Below are 20057 nucleotides of genomic sequence, written 5' to 3'. Positions count from 1 at the left end.
ACCACAAAACTATTTTTAAAATGTAATCTTTAAGTGCAAAATTTTATAGACTTGTATCACCTAAACAGACCATAGACAAACGTTTGGCTAAGTTAACTTAGTTACTAATAAACAAATATAAAATAAAAATAGGTCAGAAGCCAGATAAAGGTGACTACCTAATAGAAAGCTTTTTGGCAGGAAAGGCAACTCTTGTTTCTTTTCTATACCCAGAGGTTTTATGTTAAGTTTTAGTTACTGCTAAGTCAGGGAAGAAACAGACAGGCTTAGAGAAGCTCCTGAAAGAGGCATGTAACTGGGCTATTCAGAGTGTCCATGAGAGAAACCCAATGATTTGCTTTCTTCCCTTGGGGTTGGAGACTAAGCTAGGTGAGGCCTTCTGTATGCTCAGCAAGCATTCCTCACACTAAGCTACACCAAACCCAGTATCCAAAGCAAATGATTCTATGAACTCACCACCTTGCTTATCTGGGAGACAGTTAAGTGCTGAGGACTTTGTCATTTAAATTTTGACTTCACCTGTACCCCACAAATCAGCTGTTCAGATCAAAATGGCTTTACTTATTCTGATACAGAGCCAAGTTGAAAATACTTTACCATTCTAAGAAAAGACAACTGACGTTAGTAGACATACGGACTGTAAGCGTTTTCTCTCTTACCCCAGTGTGGGAAGACCTCCTTGTATTCACACCAGTGCTCGGTGGGGTGCTTGGGATGGCAATAGTTGAGATGGGGTTGCTGACTTCAGACTCAGGAGTTGCAGCTTTTGTCTCTTCCACAATGGCTGTCTCTGAACTGCTGGTAGTAATCTCTATGTCTGAGTTGCTCTGATCTACAGGCTGATCCCGCCGTTTCTTTCTTTTTTCTAAATTTTCAAAGGCATGCATGATGGCTTCAACTTTCCTATCTTCCCGAGTCTAGAAAAAAAAAGAAGGAAGATTAAACCAGACGCAGGTGCAGCTATTTTAGAAGCGACCATTAGTGTAGTTTATAACAACTTATTCAAGGTATTATTAAGGTAGCACATACATCGCTGGACAAAATTTCAAAATTTTATTTTAAATATAGGAAACAGATGTAAAATAAAGCAAATTCAAAAGCTAAAAGTTTTAAAAACAGCTGAGCTACACCTTGACATGTTTTAGTACATAAAAGCAACCACAACCAATTTCTGTCCTATTTTCAGAGCTCAAAAACAAAGTAAATTGTCATTAAACTTTTTCTAAGCACAAGTAAACACACTTAACAAATTACTTTAATCTATTTGACAAAAGAAGTAATATGGCTTAGATATAAAATGTGCCCCAAAGGCTTGGAACCCAAGTGATAAATACTACTGGGAGGTTGTGGAAACCCTAGGAACTGGCACCTACTTGGATGAAGCAAGCCAACAGGGGTGTGTCTTGGAAGGGCATATTCTGTCTTTGGTCCCTTCACTCTCTTTTCCCTCTGCTTCCTGGTAGCAATGAGGTAAGCAATTTTTCTTTGCAATGAACTCCTGCTGTCCTATTTCTGCTTGCTTCTAAAGCAATGAAGCTGGCAGATCTGGACTGAAACCTGTGAAATTTAAGCCCAAGTAAACTGGGCTTCATGTAAGTTGTTTTTCTTACACATTTCTGTCATGGAGATAAGAGGGCTAACAAAGTTGACTTTCTCTCCATTCTCTCAGGAATTTGGGATCAAACTCAAGACCTTGTTTGTGTACAAAGTTACTGTATAACTTTGCTATCACCAGCTCTACTTGATTTTGTTTTTAAATATAAAAATTAAAAACAAAGCAAGAAAACTCCTAATCCAACAAACTCTGGTCTTCACCAAGTTTTAGGAAAATCCAATTGTTAGAAGGGAATATCTTAAAACCATTATTAGATAGTTACCATAAACTACTGTGTGTGTGCCTACATGTAGAAAAATAAGTAAAAACTATAATGAAGTCTACTTTATGGTAAAATCCCAGACTTGGGAGAAACTAAGAAACAGCTACTGGATGTTCCTTACCCTCCTGCTATGAGCTGGGTTCTCCTGGTCATCTGTAGCCTCATCTTTTTCTTCTTCCTCTTCCTCTTCTTCTTCTTCAGGTTTTTCTTCTGGATTGTCAACTTCCTTTAAGACAGAAGCACTATTAGATCACACTCAAGCTCCAAGCAACATCAACCTGCTTTATTCTGGCATCATTACTTTCCCACCCCTTTCTATGCCCTATGCTAGGAATTAAGCCCAGGTCCTTATGCTAAGCAGACGGTCTATGAGTCAAAGGATGCTTTATTTTTTTGTTTGTACATTTCTTGAGACAGGGTCTTATTATACAGTCTAATGTGGCCTCAAATTCTTGATCATCAAGCCTCAGCCTTATAGATGCTGGGATTATTATGTGTGCATCACCATACCAGGCCTTGAAAGGACGGTTCTTCTTGATATTATTATTTTTGTTTTCTCTTTTTTTTCTGAGACACATTGCACACGTGAGCATGTGCGTGTGCGTGTGTTTGTTTCCCCCCAAGACAGGGTTTCTCTGTGTAACAGCGCAGCTGTCCTGGAACTCAGAGATCCACCTGCCTCTGCCTCCTGAGTGCTGGTATTAAAGGTGTGCGCCACCATGCCTCGGCTTGGTCTCATTGTTCTTAATATTATTAAATGAAAAGAAAACCCAAATAAGTATATTCATGTTGATGTAAATAGCATAAAATGTTTTAGTATGACGTCTCTAAAACAACTCATGGCAACCTGAGTTCAGACATCCTGACTTGGCCGGGGAGATTACCTCATGCTCACTGGAAACAGTTACTTTTTCTGGAACTTCTTGTGGTTGTGGGTTATGATTCTCTTCTGGAGCCTCATTTTGTTGCTCCATTTCCAGCTCTTTCCGCCGTGCCTTTCTACGTCTGGTTTCTGCTCCAATGGTGGGAAAGCTAGGAGGCGGTGGGAGCGGCAATTCTGCAGCATTGGGATTTCTTTTCTGTATAGGGCAGTTCCGGTTTCCCTTGTGACACGCACAGTCCACTTTGTAATTACTGTGTCAAAGAAACAACCAAATGTGTCTCAATGTTCTTGAAAACAGAACATTATGGCATATCATCCAATCACTTTTTGAAACGTTAATGTAATAATTTCCTCTGATGGTATCTTTGAAAAACTTAGGATAGGTATGATATTTCAATAAATATTCTGTTTTTCTGTATATCTTTACTTGTAGCCTATGTACAGAAGTTGAAAGAAAGCAAATCTCTACTGAATCAGTTCTCCCTATAGCCTGTTTTTTGAGACAGGGTCTAGCTGGCATGGAACTCCCTATGTAGACCAGGGAGACCTGGAACTCATAAAGATCCACTTGCTTCTGCCACCCATGTGCTGGGATTACATAACTTCTAGGCAGAAAATACATTACTCGTGAAAAGAATAGGCAAAGCAAAAAAAAGGGGGAAGGGGAGTTGAAAACAGACTTTTTGAGTTAAAATCTTAACGATGTCATTCATTCATGCTTGTAAGTTTCTGATGTCTTACCAGTTACTATATTCATAATCAAATGCAATGGTGACTTCAGCATCCTTGGTGATCGCCGATACAGCATAGATACACAGGTGAATCATCCCATCTGCAATCATGTGTCTCACCTGTGTGAACAAGGTATCATTAGGCTTGTCTTTAAGACCAAGTTTTCCATTAAGGGGAAAAGTTTGTGAGTCAAATAATTTCTGCCCATTTTGAGTAGTCTGTTATTTTATTTAATTCCATCATTTCATTTGAAATTATTTTAAAGTAACGAACAATTAGACTTCTTCAAAATGAAAAAATTCCAATGTTAGAAATCAGGGTAAAATTGTTTTATATTTTAAAGATTATCTGCATTCTGCTGGAGAATTATATTCCCTTAGCTTGCAAACAAAGCTCTGTTAATCTTACTGCACTTTCTGTGAATGCACCAAACTCATTAATTTTAGAAATGCCTAGAAATTCTTACAAAACACTATTTTCCAAAATCTGTAAAAGTGAAGACAAATGGCTTAGCTGGACCTAATAACAACTACTACCACATAGCCTTTTCTCCCCCCCAGTCCAATTTATAGACTTTATCTATCCAGTTTGTCTTACTTCTTACAAATACTAACTTGCCCCTTCTCATTTCTGTCCTCTCTAAAGAAATGTCCTTATCTCCATATGGCACCATACTTCTGTTTTTTTTTAACCATTGCATTTAAAGATCATACAACTAATAACTACAGACCTTTATCTGGGTGAAGTTTTCAGATTGTTTCTTCAGTAAACGTGTCCTTTGGTGGTTCCATTGAAAGGGAAGTTGCTAAGGATTGCTTACCTCTGCATTTGGTGTACATGATCTTCTGATGAACCGAGCATCATTACCGAAAGTACGAGCATCCACACACATCTCTACACCATTGAATTTTGAGTAGAAGAGCACAAAGGGATATGGTCTAGGGATACAATTAAAATTCCTGTAATTCTCAACACAAACAAAAAGGCCACCCCACGACTACAAATGTGAATCATATGCTGACACAATAAGGAGCAGTCATTTGCAATTCCTAAGCTAGAAAATACCACAAACTTGTCTGCTTTTCATTAAAGAATAAACACAAAGCAAGGAATATGCTGGGCTTGGAAAGGAGTCATCACCACTTCATACACTAAACATTTTGCAGATTTATTTGCCCTTTTGTACCAACAGCAGACAGGCATGAGCTTATTTGAATCATTAGCTTTTCCTCAGAAGCAGCCCATCAAGTAGGATGATTTTCAGAGCAATACTGACTGGTCAGTCAGAACCATGCAAGCCCTCAGTGCTCAATGAATGACGTTCTTACTTTTTGAAGAAATGCCCATTGACCTCAAATTGTTGTCGTAACATGACTTTCCCACGATATTCTATTATGAGAGTGTCTAAAGCCAAATCTCTTGCAGCCCTCAGGATTTTCCGGTGCTTTTGAACACGAGTGACTCTCCCCAGCTGTAACTGAATAAAAACAGAGCATTAACATTTAAGAATAGCAACAGCAATGTGGTAAAAATTTACAATGTTTTGTAACTGTGGAAAATTTTCAGATTTTATCTGTGTATTATAGCTTGGAGATCAGAAAATTTTCATTTTGACATAGCTGAATCTTCCCAGGACACATGGTCCAACTAGTGATACCAGGAAAGGCAAGACCAGAGAAAAACTTACAATGTCAGTGGAGCTGTATCTACTCTATGAGATTAGTTTGATTAGCTTCCTATAAATCTTTTGTAATTCCTATCTAGGCTGCACTAGAAACTTCAATCTCCTTTATTAAATAAAGATGTTTGTAAAATATATACCTAGATAGTTTAGTTACTGTAATCTGATTTTGGTCAACAATGATCAGCAGGAAGGTACTTCATTTGTTATTCTGTAAGGACCTATAGTTCCAACTCATTCTTATACTTTGGGTACTAAAAAAAATCTCAATCTTTTGGTATCTTTAATGCTTTAGTTCTCACCTGCATTTGGGAACCAATTACTGTATTATTACAGGCCAGTTCAGTCTTATTTATAGTGTCTAAAACAGCAGGTTTGCCCACAAATTCCTTGTTAGAATGTAGATGTTGCTCAAGGGCATTCTGTACATCCGCACTGTACTGATTAGTGAAAGCTTCTTCATACTCATCAGTCCATAGTCTTATCCGATTTTCCCAGCCCTCAGTGGTATTTTCATCTAAATTCTGTGCTTCAGAGGGAGAATTCTGTAGAAAACAAAGATCAAGTGAATTAGTAAGAGACCATTCATGAATATGGGGGGGCAGGACACTTGTTTTCACATGGCAACTGGCATGTTATTAAGAGTAATGGACTGAGAATCAGGGGATCAGGCTTCTGTTATCAATGAACTGTGAGGTCTTGGACAACTTCAAGTGAGAAAACTTGTCTGTCTGCTTATAAAGTGAGAAATAAATCTAGTCAGTATTCTCACCCATTACTGACTTCATGACCATTTTTAGTCATAAAAATCAATTTCTTCATATCAAGAGTTATATCAAATTCCTAAAAAAATTTCATAAAAAAGCAAAAAGGATCTTAAGTTGTTATATTGCCTAAAATTTCAAAATAGATTAATATTCAGTTATGTTAGTACAGCATTACAAACGGTTTGTCTTTGTGTTAGGAGAATAATTGTGTTTTTGTATCATCTATTATTTTCATTAGCAATACTAGTTCATAATCTTACCACCCACAGGAAAAATTACCATTTGGGAACATTGCTAAATGCACTTTGAATAACGTACTGTCATTCTATGTCATCTACCATAAAGAATTACTTATCCAAATGTGAAGAAATACCAGTTAACTTTATTGCTTTATTTTTAATATTTATTTTACTGGTGTGCATGTGCCACAGTACTCTAGTGGAGGTAAGAGGACAACTTGAGCCACGAGGGTCCCAGGGATCAAAGTCAGGCTGTTAGGCTTGGCAGAAAGTACCTTTACCTGATCAATAAAGTACCAAAACTAGTGGCTAAGAGTTGTTGTCTACTGGGGAAACTCTTGACTTGGAAATTAAAAGTCCAAATGTTGTTTTCTATCCATTCTCATAGCTCATACTTGGATATTTAGGCAAGTTCTCATGAACTGTGAGGACAAAATTTAGCAACCTGGGGTTGGGGATTTTGCTCAGTGGTAGAGTGCTTGCCTAGCAAGCGAAAGGCCCTGGGTTCGGTCCTCAGATCCCAGAAGGGGTGGAGGAGGATTTAATAACCCAACTAAAACTATAAAATCATTAAAGCAAAACTTTTTTTTCTATTTAGACTTTAACACACCTCTGAGGATATGCTGAAACTATAAACAAAGTGACAGCTAATGTGAACTTTTCTGAGAGCAACAGATGCCTTCCTAAAGGTTTTGAAACTCTGGAGTTAGTTGCAGTAATTATCTGATAGTAGAAAAAAGGCTTTACAGTTGAGGTCTACAGTTAGCTATGTAGGTCCTTCTTAGTAAATGAAATAAAATGAAATGAGAAGTTAAAATAAATTTGGCTATGCGAAGAGATCTATCTCATTAAAGAAATGATTATAAATGTGTTACAAAACACAGCTCAGGCCGCTGAAGGTTTGTGGTTGTGAAAGTTGTCTCCTATTCACACAAGAGGTGAGACCTTCAAATTTCAGGTAAAATGTCACTTGATATCACTGATAACATCAACTGGTGCTCCAAATAAACACAAAGAAATCCCAATAAGCTCATCTTAATACGTCACCGTGTATGTAATGGTCAATCTAAGAGATTTAGGGATATGAACACTTAAAAGAACCAAACTACAACTTAAATTCAAACTAAAGATCTTGAATCCTAAATTTTTGGAAGGTAGGAGAGCTTATAAGTGAACAGGGAAAAGAAGATATGAGAAAGTATAACCAAAACTCCTTTCTGTTAACTTTTATAAACCAACCAGTACAACAACAAAAAACAAAACCAGCCAGTATCTAAAAAGCACATTACTTTTCCATTCTCCAACTCACTCACTCTCTCACACACCAAGCCACATAAGCTAACTAGTATTATATAAATCTCCACCAAACAGATATGACAAAACAAAAGCAAAAAAGTGCTATTTCAATAAGACTACCTCATATTAACAACACCAATTTCCTGCTAAGGAGTTATCCTTCCAAATGGTGATTCAAAGTCCACATCAGGGAAGGTTTACAAGAGAGCCTGGCTCATCAGCCGAAAAAAACCTCACTCCTGAAGTTGAACCCAATCACAAGAATATAACACACTATCCTCATTTGGTTTAAAAAACTGTGACTTACCCCACCACCACAAAGGCAGCTAATGAAACAGAAACGTGAAAATATTTCACAAAATAGCCAAGAAAATCCATTGTGGAGAAAAGCTCTATGAAAACTGAATGGCAACAATTACAAACTCATGAAAAGCAGACTACAAGATTCTCAGATCATCAATGTCAGGAAAGAAGCCTACCAAAATGCAAGACCAAACATAAAACACAGCATCAGGGAGGTTACCCCTTACCTTCATCTGCAAGGACTTCCGGGATCCCTCTCGAAATGCCTATCCCAAAGAGGAAAACAAGTAGAACAAAACAAAACTTGGTACCAAGAATGACAGTTATACCCATGAGACTAAAACTAAGGCACTAACTGTCTTATTTTCTCCGTGTAACCAATACAATGGTATATCTCAAACTATGATCAAGAAAAAGGACAGTTCAAAGGCTAATGAACATAGATATGAATTCCAACACTTTGGTGGAACTAGACAACTAATACGTAAGAGCATGTACCACTTAAATACTATACATATCCTTGACAGAAAGTAATAGTTATAATCCTTAAGTTGCAGATTATCAGTTTTGAAATTAAGAAGGAAACAAAGACCAATCCCCTTTACAAAGGGTGGGCAAGTGACCTGGGAGCAACCAAGTTGCTGTGATGGGAAAGGAAGAATAGAAAACACAAAAAGATTTCTTCTGGAGATCTTTTATTTAAGAGTATAGGAAAGTGATCAAGACACTAAGGAAACCGAGACCATTCAAGAGATGTTTTCTGATTTTTGGTGTTTTGTCTAGATGCAAGGACAAACAATCAACCTAATAACATTGAGGCCTGCCATGTAACCAAGAAAAGAACTTCAAATTGCTTTAGGGCAGAGAAGTAGGGAGATGATGTAAGCATTGTGGAAGCCTAGACTTGAGGCTGCAACTCATACAGTATTATACCGGGTAGGGCTGGAATTCCATACCTGGGATGGTGGGTGGAATAGAAGAAACTGAGACTATGGTGATGGTCAGGAAGGTTAGAAGAGAGTTTGGTCTATTTATACTTAATATAAACCAGTTTATTTTTGAGAAATAAAGTGGCCAAACACTGGCATCAAATTTCTTTTAAAAAAATTTAAGTGTATTCTTGCTCAAAAATTTGAGCTATTTCAGACATACTTCTATTCAAGTTTTATTTATTTGTTTGTTTATTTTTTTGCATACCTTAATCTTCTTCGTCTTTGGTGCTGCACGACCCTTTTCTGGACTCTTTTTCCGCTTCTTGGGTTTGGTTCTTCTAACAGTTAAGGTGATGCTTGTAGGTGTGTGCTGTGTTGCTGTGTACAACACAGTGGAAGGAGAAAGCTCCTCATCCCAGCTTTCTGTTGCACTGCTATCCCCACCTGAAATAAGATGATTTCACAGTTCAGGTACATCAACTTCCTCCCTTCCATGCGTACCACATCTAGTAAGTCATTACTTCTACTGTAACTCTACATCTAATAAATCAACATAGACCCCATCTTTCTTCTGAAAATAAGATTTCTGTTGTTGTTGCTGACATTAAGTAAGATTTATTCTGTATTCCATCTATTTTTCCCCTTCAAAATAAACTACATTGTTTTTAACTATAAATGAATAACTTAAAGAAAAAGGAATACATTTATTTTTGGTGCTCACAAAGAATAATTTGACTGGTACAGGTCTATTATTTCCCAATAGAGCTATACAGCGGCTTTGTGGGGACTTCTTTATGTGAAGATAGTTATGTACTATAGGAGAACATTTAAATCACAAATATTTAGTCAAAATGTGGGTTTAACCCACCTTCCGCTCACCTGATATGTTGTCCTGCTTCCGCCGATGAAGTCTAATAACCTTCCCCCTGCTCATTCCCCTAAAGAGGGAAAATAAACTTAAAGTAGTCCTTCCAGCAGCATGCAGCATATCACATCATACATGGGAGAAGTGTCTCTGCATATACTACCCCCTCCCTCCCACCTACCAAATGTTTCCAGGACATTAAATTTCATATCAAATTCAATAGCTTTAACATCAATCTCTCATTCCTTGTTGTCAGCAATTCTCACCTAGTGCAGAGAATTCGAGCCAAGGAGCACTAAGGAATCATCTACATTAACAAACACAAGAAAGAATACTTTGAGCTTTTCCCTACTGATAAGAAACCCTAATCCCAGCAACCCAGGTTTGAATTTAAATAGAACAGGATCTTACCTGCACTTGTCACAGTTGAGAAGGAAGCCATCCTGAGAAAGACCACAAGGACACCAGGTAGGAACAGTCTCTCCTTCAGAGTTCGGGCTGTCTCCACAGCGTTCCTCTACGGGCGACGGCAGGCCATTCAGGTCAGAACGAGGGATGATCGTCTGGACAGGGGGAGAAGCAGGAGGTGTCGGAGGAGGAGGGGCTCCGTAATTATGATCCTGAAAATAAGATTTTTTAAATCAACAGTGTCCAAACACTGGCCCCTCTCTCCCCTAAAGTATGGTACATATGGAAAGAAAGAAGAAAGTAGTACCCTTTGTTTTTTGGCTTCAACCAGGAAAGTGATAAAACAAAATGCCAAGGTCAACTGGGACATAAAAACAAGAACAATGATGCAGGGCTAGACGTCCGCTGGAGGCAGGGAAGTGCAAAAGGGGCAACTTCGTCATGCTGCATATAAACATTTCAAGAAAGTCACAATGTATAAGAATGGATTACACTCCAGGAAGATCACTGCTCTGGAGAGAAACAAGTGCATACTCACAGCATAAGGCAGTCCTCGACACCCATGCCTCTGAGTGGTCCCATAATTATGAGTGGAATACACGCTCTTCTCATTAACTGCTGGACTAGCCTCCACAGATTCAGGGCTGCACAAAGGCGAAAAGCAACGCATGATAGCATAACACCTACTCTAATAGTTCATTTCCCATTCTAACCCCTTCTCTTTCCACAACCACCAGCCACTAGAATAAGAAAGAACTTTAGTGAAAGTCTGTTTAACATAACTAAGCCTATAAATAATAGTGTTATTGAATGTGGATTTGTGTGTAACATGAAGCCAGTACAGGCAGATGTCTCAAGGCAGGCACCTGGGATACAAGGTGTCCCTAATGACAAACACAAACGTACCAGCAGAGCGGGGAGTTTCCCCTAGAGAAGCCACTCTGGGCTGGTTTAGACTCAGAACTATTCTTCTTAATTGGATCTCTTAATACTTCCATGAAACCTCACATGACATTTGCAGTGAGTGAGATGATGAAAGTGCCTTCTGCACTGCCCCAGGGACCAGGCCCTCTTCCATTCACTACCAAGACAGGATACCCTGAAGAAAGTACAGGCAAAAACAATGGCATCTTATATTTATTACACCTCTCATCTTGAACCCCCAAATACCTTTCACATATTAAAATTTCTCATCCATCAAGGACATGCAAGCATATTCAAGGACACAATTGTTTAATAGCTGCATGATAATAACAGAACTTCAAAGTAATCAAAACTTAACTTGGGAGTTAGATTTGTTTCATGCTAAATAGTAACTACCATTATGAATCGCCTATTACTTGGGTCTACCATGTAGTAATTCATTTAATATCTGTGATTATTAAACACAGTAAGCAGCATTCCCTTTTTATAGAGGGAAGTGAAGATGAGGTGGTGAGATTAATGATTTTTTCCAAGTTGATACGCTGATAGAGCCAGGATTTGAAACAAAGATGTCTGACCTCTTCTTTCCCATTATGCCTTGCTTGAAAGCAAGGACAGTATTTTGTCTGTAAACTGCATTTGAGGCCTTGCTAACCAGGCTCATTAAGAAGCTTGGGTTAGTTTTGGTTTTTGTTGTATCCTGGGCAAGTAGAAAATTAACTGCCCAGGCGTTAATTTTTTTTAATTAAAGAACCAAATACATTCAAAGCAATAAATATAACATAAGCTTTACTTGATAATAAAAAGGCACCCATGGCGAAGGATAAAATAGGTTTTAGAGAAGAATAAAATAGGTTTGTTTGTTTACATCAACTTTACTCGGTTAGGTTTTATGGACTTTTGAAGAATAATTAAAGAATGTAATTGTATGACTTGCTGGATTATCTGTAATGCATATTAATCAGAACAAAGATTCACCCATTAGCAACTCCAAAAATCAGTGTTAATGCAACTCCAGAGATCAAAGGGTTTTAGGGAATCAAATAATTCAGTTTGCTTCAAATAACCACCTTCCTGCTTCAAGATATACAAAAACCACAACACTGAGCAGGAGTAATGCGTGTAATTCAATGTAGCACATTAACTGATAAGTGAGGGATAAAGTAAGACTCTGAGATATGTATCAAACTCACCTAGTTTTATGCTCCACAACTGTGAGAAGGGGTCTTATTAATAACAGCAAAGGTCATTTCTAGGTGAGGAACTTAAGACAGAGGGAAGTATTCTCTGTTAGTGAGGTGCATGCACTTTAGTAATTGACTGGGTCTTCAAAATGGGAACTGGCAGTGGGAGTGGCTGGGAGGGAAATATATCAAGAATGCAAGTCAGTATTCTTGAGAAAAGGATGATCTGAACATGGGTCACTGAGGCAACTGGGGGAGTACAGGTAAGGTTTCCTAAATGAAACCAAAGGCAGACAAGCATTAATAAAATGAAGGTAGAATTTAGTTTCTATGATGGACAGTTAAAAGAAAGTAATGGATTTATACATTGTTATTGACTATGTATGTTACTAAATAAGTAATCCATCCAAAGGGTTGTACATATTTTTAGGTAGGAGATTTTATACCATTAAACACATGGGGTGAAATAAGAGTTTATTAGAAATGAATTTTTTTGTGGGACAGGAAAAAATAAAAGTTGCATGAAATAAAAGATGGCCATGGAGATGGAGCTATGTTGGTTATATCTTACCCATCTCCAAACTGGGTAAATATGTACATATGCACTTCATGTGCAAGTCTAGGGAATAAAAATAAAACGTATATTGTGGAGGTTAACAGGCCATCCTACTGCTTAGTAGTATGTAGTCAAGCACAGCATTTAAAATATTGCTATGCATGTCTAATCTAAAATTTAAACCCACCTTTAATGATAAAACTTTACAATGTCTACATTGGTTAGGGATTAAACAATTACACATTGATATATACATTGATTTTTATGTATATTTTAAAATACAGATTAAAAATTTACAGTATCAAGATCTGGGGATGTAGCTCAGTAGAGTGCTTATCTAGCCTGTTTGAGGACCTGGGTTCGGGCCTCAGGACAGCAAAAAACAGCACACACAAAAAAAGGAGTATTATGATTGCATGTCTTTATTAGACAACCACTTTATGCAAATAATTATACCCTTTTTTTCTTCTGTGGCTAAAATGTTATAATAGTTGGACATACACAGAGAAATTGGGCTCAAATTGGGCTCACAACAGATATAGTCCATCAATATGTTCAATGAATAATATGCAGCTTGCTACTATAATGCCACCTCTTAGAAAATAATTGAAATTCTGTCATACAAGAGATGTAAATATCTTTTTTCATTGTGTTATATCTAGAAGATTTTGTGTGTGTGTGTGTGTGTGTCTGTGTGTGTGTGTATTGTAGAATGTAAACTGCTATAATTAGAGTTAATAATCTCATGAGGTGAGGTATAGGTTTCTTTCTTGGTTAGATATGTTGCCTTTAATACCAGGTTTAATCTTAACAGTGCTTAGAACAATGATTAGGCATGATGAAGGACAAACATCATTAATAATTAATAGACTAGCACATAAGCTAAACGACTGACATCAATGCCCTTTGTAAAACTGCTCAACAAGAAATGTGAAGTTGGTTGTGACCATAGATGGTATTAGAACTTTGGAGACACTGAATTAGAGCACTTAGGAAGTCCTAGACATGGCACTACAGTCATAGTACAGACCAGACTGCTTTCATTCATGCATTACTCCTGGATTCCCCAGTACATGTGCATAGCTACCGTTATACTTTGAAGGAAATACTAGTGCTAAGAATGACTGCTTTGGGTCTTTTCCTTACCTACCAATTCCAAACTTACTCGTTTAACCTCTTTATTTCTCATAAATATTATTTATTTCTCATAAATATTAATGAGGTCTATTTACACATTATTTGTTAATACTACAGTAGGTTATTATCTGAGTTTATAAAGGCCTACAATCACTATACAATTGAGCTGGCTATCCAATAACACAGGAAGACTTTTAAATACTTTGTTTTGGGAAAGAGTTATACAATTGGAAGTCTCAGCTAACGGTAACTAAATCTTGTCAGCATGCAAAAAACCAAAACCAATCCCCCCCCCAAAAAAACCCAAATCAAACCAAACCAAACAAGCCACCCCAAAAACCCAAACCAAAAAACCCACAAAGTAACAACAAAACAAACAAAAACCTCTACAATAAAGATGACCAGTCTTTCCTATGCCCTCACCCGCCACCCCACTGTTATATGAGAAGAAGCTTAAAAACCGGCTTTCAATTCCAGACTACCCCAGAATACCATATATTACTTCCTAGGGTAGCTGTATGTCTTCCTCTTTAAGGAACCCAATAAACAGTCAACAGCAGGCAGCTTTATAAAGAAATATACATGCTCTTTAATAGTATCCTCAGTTTTAAGGAAACCACTATGAACAAGGGATGCCATTCAACCCAGAATTCTGGAACAGTTGCTTTGCTTTGCTGAAGGGGGAAGAATTCCCAGGGACTGAAAATGGCAAGAGAAACGGGAATTAGAGCAACACCCACCTCACTCAAGAAGTGGCTGTGGGATCAAGAGTCTGAACTGGACCTGAACATATTCAAAACACCAGGATTTTTCCAGCCCAGACCCTAATCCCTGGTACTGCCTGGAATAGACTTGGCTTCTGGGGGTGTGCTGCCCCCTAGGCCCCTTGGGTCTCTTTCGCTGGACTTTCACATCCTGGTGTAGTGCCACTTCGTCTTGAAAGGTAGGGGGCTTCCACTTCCTTTCTGTAAGCAAGGAAGATTGGGTACAAGGGAGGTAAAAGGACAAGAGGGGGGAATCTGTGAGCGGGGGCAATCTTGGACAACTTAAAAGAGAAGGGATACAAAAGGCTAAAAAATTTTAAACTGAGTAATATATAAAATTGTATAATGAAGGCCTACCTTCATTGTCATTTGGCATTTAAATTCTCCAAGAACTGAGTCTATTTTAGGGATTGGGCTTTTCGACAAATTCTGAATTCCTAATGCTGCTCTTAGCTGAAAAACAAGTTTGGTACCACTGACTTTGAAGGTCCTCTTTCTAGGCAACGAATATTATAAAAACAGATGATACAGCTCTCCATGTCTTCTACCCCAGAGTGAGCTGGTTAAGCAGTTTGCCCATATAGTTTCAGCCCCTTTACTCTAGAATAATGACAAGTACATAGGAAGAGGCCTTCAAAGAAAATCAGTTGGAAAGGAAACCTCCTATCTCTCTTATCAAAATCATTAACTCTTTAGAAGGAGGTGATACACCTACTTCATTTCAATTTTCCCCACCCATAAAACAAAGGAAAATGTAACCACTGCTTTGCAACTTTGATTATATTTATGATTTACCCAGAAATCCCTCCTTCAAAGTTCCTTTCCTCCCCCTTCCAATTCCTTTGTCCCTCCAGCTGGGGGTGGGGGAAGGGCAAGCCTAATGTTTTCTGAAGTGGGATAGGTTTTAATTAAGAAAATATTACATATAGCTATGAACTGCTCAGAAGAAATCCATTCTCGCACAAACTTGAAGCAATCCTATTATCTAGGAAGTAGCACTTACTCTGATCCAGCAGCCATATCTGAGTAGGATGTATCTGGTGTGGTGACTCCCAGAGGGATTGCAATGCTCATGACGTCCAAGACAGCAGAGGGTGGAAATCACGGGGTCCAATTAATGGAGACTGACCACTCAAAGAGTGGGGGTGAGCTGCAGAGCCTCAGCCAACATGTTACGGACATGAGGAATCCTGCCACAGAAAAGGAAAATAACCACTGACCAGAGAGTTCTTTAAATTTATCTTAAAAGGCCAGGTGGTGGCGCTGCACACCTTTGATCCCATCACTTGGGAGGCAGAGGCAGGCAGATTTCAGTAAGTTCAAGGCCAGCCTAGTCTACAATTTGAGTGAGTTCCAGGACAGCCAGGAGTGTTACACAGAGAAACATAGTCTCAAAAACCAAAATAAATAAATAAGTGGATAAATACATAAATGATTAAGTAAATAAATAAAATGCTGTATAGTGTTTTTCAACTGTTTGAATAAGTCTTTTTGTGTGCTTGTGGTGTTTGTGTACAGTATATGCATGTCAAGTGTGTAGGCTTGAGTGTACTCCTGCATGCATATGGAAACCACAGGAGGATTCTGGGTATTATCTTCTATGGCTCTCAAATCTTATTCAGCATTTTGGCTGGCCAACAAGCTTGGCTGTCTCCCAGCACTGGTTAGAGGTTTGTGAAGCCACATCCTCTTTCTTTTACATGGAGGCTGGAGATTTGAACTCAGTTGCATAAGTGCTATTATCCATCGAGCCATCTCTCTAGCCCCTTGAATTTGAATAAGGCTTTAAAGAATAAATCTAGGTTTACTATGTACTCTAATTTACTAATGTTCTACAAATGAGGTTAGCAAAGAGTTATGCTTACTTTTAAATTTCTATTTTAATTATTTTCTTTCCTGCCAAAGCAAAAACAATGACCTGCTTGGATCACTAACAACCACATGTTCCTCCCTCTTTAACTGCCTAACAGACAGAGTCTTAGCAGTCTAGGATATATGAAACAAGTCTTAAGATTCAGGACGGTTATCAGAAGTATTCTAGTTTACTCCTTAATAGTTCCATTTAAACTTTTCCATAGGCAATCAATAAATGTAGCTTTATCAACACTCAGTTATTTATTCTAAAGTAAACCCGGTAGAGCTCAATTAGTTGTTTATATTTGATCAGATAGCCATTTCTATGCTTTGACTTGTTTTTTAAAAATATATTTATGTATATGGGTGTTTTGCCTGTCATGTCTATACACTACATGCATGCAGTACCCACAGAGGCCAGAAGAGGGCAGTGGATCCCCTCAGACTGGAGTTTGAGACAGTTCTGAGCTGCTATATGGGTGCTAGGTATTGAATCCAAGGAACTCAAGAACAGCCAATGTTTTTAACTGCTGAGTCATCTCTCTAGACTCTCTCTGACTTATTTTAAATAGTCTTAACTGTCTTGGAAATGATATAATTATCCAAAAAACCATATTTGTGCAGGAATATATACTCACAGATATGAATAAAAACATAAACCACAGGGTAAAGGTAAACGTGTGGGTACAGGATATACAGAAATCTGTACTTCCTGCTCAATTTTGCTGTGACTTAATAACTGCTTTTAAAAGTATACACGAGTACTTTTTCCTCTCTGAAAGGTAACATAAACTCTATAAACATTTCATGACAAAGATTAGAGATTTTGTGTTTAAAAAAGCAATGAACATACATATTGATTGATAACCATAAATTGGTATTATTTAAGAATAAAAAATTCATTGAATAGTAAGTACAAAAAAAAAAAAACAAAAACAAAACCCAAATTAAGGAAGGCATTTGGAGAGCAGAATCTGTATGATTCACATCAGTGGTTTCATTTTAACATAAAAAGAGCCACGAAAGCATGAAACAAGAAGCATTTTTATGTGGGTGTTCAGAAGTCAATATACTGTCAAAGACCTAGACTAAAAAGGGTCTCATGACTGATATATTAATTTATGCTAAGACAACAGAAAAGTCAAAGCCAGGCGGTAGTGGCACATGCCTTTAATCCCAGCACTTGGGAGGCCAGCATGGTCTATGGATTGAGTTCCAGGACTGCCAGGGCTACACAGAGAGACCTTGTCTCAGAAAAATCCAAAGAAAGAAGTCAAATAATTATCAACATTATTACAAAAAATAGCTAAATAAAATGAAAAGTATAAGACACTGATTGAATCAATCCAGGGATAAATGAAGATTTTAAAATAGTTACAGATTTGAGACATAAATTTTATTTTTATAAATGACACAGATTAATGTGGCTAAGGAAACTAATTCTGAATGGTGAGTCGGTCCAAGATTTAAGACTACCTAAAGGTATTACTTTTGCACCATTAGTTCATAAAACTATAAACTAAAAGAGTTTTCTGTAGGACCTGGGCCTCTTCAAATAGAGTATGGCAAAATACCTATTCTCATCCAACTCAGGGTGACACTGTTAGACTGAAAACTGAAATGCAAATGAAATCAGCTTTCCTATCAACTTGTCATAATTCATGATAGATGTGACTGGTTCACTTGCTGTCTCTGGACCAACTTGCAAATAAATGTCCCTCCCCACCCACCAAGTAGTCAAACAAAAATTCTCAAACACCGTCATTGGGAAAATGACATAAAATCTGCCAATGACAAAACAAAGAGACCACCTACAAATAAAGCCCAAAGGACATACTGAAGGATACTCCTCTAATTTTAGCACTGTTAGATAATTTGCATTAAGGAAAGCCTGAAGTTCATCTGATGATCTTAACCTCTGACTAGTCAAAGGAATCCAAATCATGTGTTCCATTTCAGAAAAGGCCTTAAAACAAACAAACAAACAAAAAAACCCGAGTCAATACTATTAACACTCTTCTGCTATAGCCACCACTAACATACATTCATAAAAATAAATATTATCCATTCAACCATCCATCTGCAGACACACATACCTAGGCTGATAGCTAATTTTTCCCCCTGACAGATTAACTTGAAAAAAGATATACTACCAGGCAAAAATGGAAAAGTTACTTCATGTAGTACCTCCATTTAAGAATGAATAAATTAACCCAAGCAGTGGCGGCACACACATTTAATCTCAGCACTTGGGAGGCAGAGGTAGGTGGATCTCTGTGAGTTTGAGGCCTGCCTGGTCTACAAAGGGAATTCCAGGACAGCCAGGGCTGTTACATAGAGAAATCCTGTCTTGAAAAGGGGCGCGGGGAAGTTGGAGGGAGTAAATTATTTCTACATCACCTAATGAAATCCCAACACAATTGCTGGGTGTGGTGGCACACACCTATAATCCCAGCATTCAATAGGAAGAAGGATCAAGAGGGGCCAGCCTGGACTATTGGAGTGAGACCTTGCTTTGAATGCAATGGTGAGATCTTACACCAGCTATCTGAACAGCTGAGACACATCTTTAAGAAATACTTCTCTTCATAAGTTCTTTTTCCTCTTGTCTAGCTTTATGTAACTGAACTACTGCTACTATTCTGATGAAAGCAATTATAATAGGCCAGCTTAACCATATTGTTCTAAATGTTTCCATGATAATGAGGTTTCTTTTTTTAAATTTATTTATTTATGTCTATGGCTGTTTAATCTGCATGTACACTTGCACACCAAAAGAGGGCATCAAATCCCATAGTTATGGGTGCTGGGAATTGAACTTAGGACTTCTGGACAAACAGCCAAAGGTCTTAAGTACTGAGCCACTTCCTCAGACCCCATGATGAGGTTTCTTAATTCAAATTCTGGTAATATAAAAATTCTCTTTATAGTCCCTCCCCTGAAAAATGGTGTGACATGTAGCTATTTAAATGTTAATCAAAGAACTTTTACTAGATCACCTATATACAGTCTTTTATTATAACATTTATCTCATGTAAGAAATCAGGTATTTACTCTGGTTTATCAAGCTTATAGTTACAGTAACTATTCATTTAATCTCACAGTTTGGAGATGTGTCCTGGAAAGAGTGTAAGAACTCTCTAGACAGAAATAATTTCAAGATATCATTTACTCCATTACTCAAATTCTTATCACCAAAACACCATGGGCAGGGATTTTTACAAAAATGTATTTTTACCCACTGCTGTAGCTCTAATGGCCAGATACTACATCTGACACATCAAGAGGGATCAAGAAAACATTTACTAAGAGAACTCATCATGGTAACCAAGTTCAGCATTTACTAAAATTCAAAAGACAATAAATGAAAAGGATTTGGGGCAGTCACTTTTAAGGTCCCCCCCATTATCTGTCAGTAGCTTTGAAGACCTAGAAAAAGCTGAGACACAAATCAGTATATCAAAAACACTTGGGCTCACAAAGTACAAAGTGGAATTCTCCTACAGATTAATGATAATTTTATTTCTGTTTGCTGTACTGCCTTGTTAATCTCTTTACTTTCCATTTAGCACCAAGCCTAACCCTTTAACTTGCACGCCCCATCGTGTGCAAAATAAACTAAGGGCAGAAAGGAAATGACCTTGATTTCCAAGGT

The 20057-nt window shown here is 37.7% G+C and overlaps 1 protein-coding gene across 9 annotated transcripts in view; it reads right to left on the bottom strand.

Annotated features, from left to right (window-relative positions):
• Positions 1–20057, bottom strand: part of Setd5 (SET domain containing 5) — an 87375-nt gene that overhangs the window by 36686 nt on the left and 30632 nt on the right. For 2 of the 9 annotated variants that reach the window (XM_059258327.1, XM_059258325.1), the window contains exons 2-15: positions 15552–15738; positions 14525–14749; positions 10890–11082; positions 10522–10627; positions 9987–10195; positions 9590–9648; positions 8976–9154; positions 5476–5718; positions 4821–4969; positions 4313–4430; positions 3502–3611; positions 2762–3011; positions 1999–2103; positions 660–917 (exon numbers count right to left, since the gene is read on the bottom strand). In XM_059258327.1, the coding sequence (XP_059114310.1) occupies positions 660–917; positions 1999–2103; positions 2762–3011; positions 3502–3611; positions 4313–4430; positions 4821–4969; positions 5476–5718; positions 8976–9154; positions 9590–9648; positions 9987–10195; positions 10522–10627; positions 10890–10981 (1878 nt within the window). In that variant the 5' untranslated portion in view covers positions 10982–11082; positions 14525–14749; positions 15552–15738. Of the gene's footprint in view, positions 1–659; positions 918–1998; positions 2104–2761; positions 3012–3501; positions 3612–4312; positions 4431–4820; positions 4970–5475; positions 5719–8975; positions 9155–9589; positions 9649–9756; positions 9883–9986; positions 10196–10521; positions 10628–10889; positions 11083–14524; positions 14750–14905; positions 15002–15551; positions 15739–20057 lie in introns of those variants that run through there. The other 7 variants (XM_059258326.1, XM_059258330.1, XM_059258328.1 and 4 more) reach the window with 7 other exon arrangements.

Source organism: Peromyscus eremicus, chromosome 3 (assembly GCF_949786415.1).
Source record: "Peromyscus eremicus chromosome 3, PerEre_H2_v1, whole genome shotgun sequence".
In the NCBI taxonomy this organism is placed as follows: Eukaryota; Metazoa; Chordata; class Mammalia; order Rodentia; family Cricetidae; genus Peromyscus; species Peromyscus eremicus.
The sequence above is the reverse complement of the archived record's forward strand: the minus strand, read 5'-3'. Positions and strand labels throughout refer to the sequence as shown.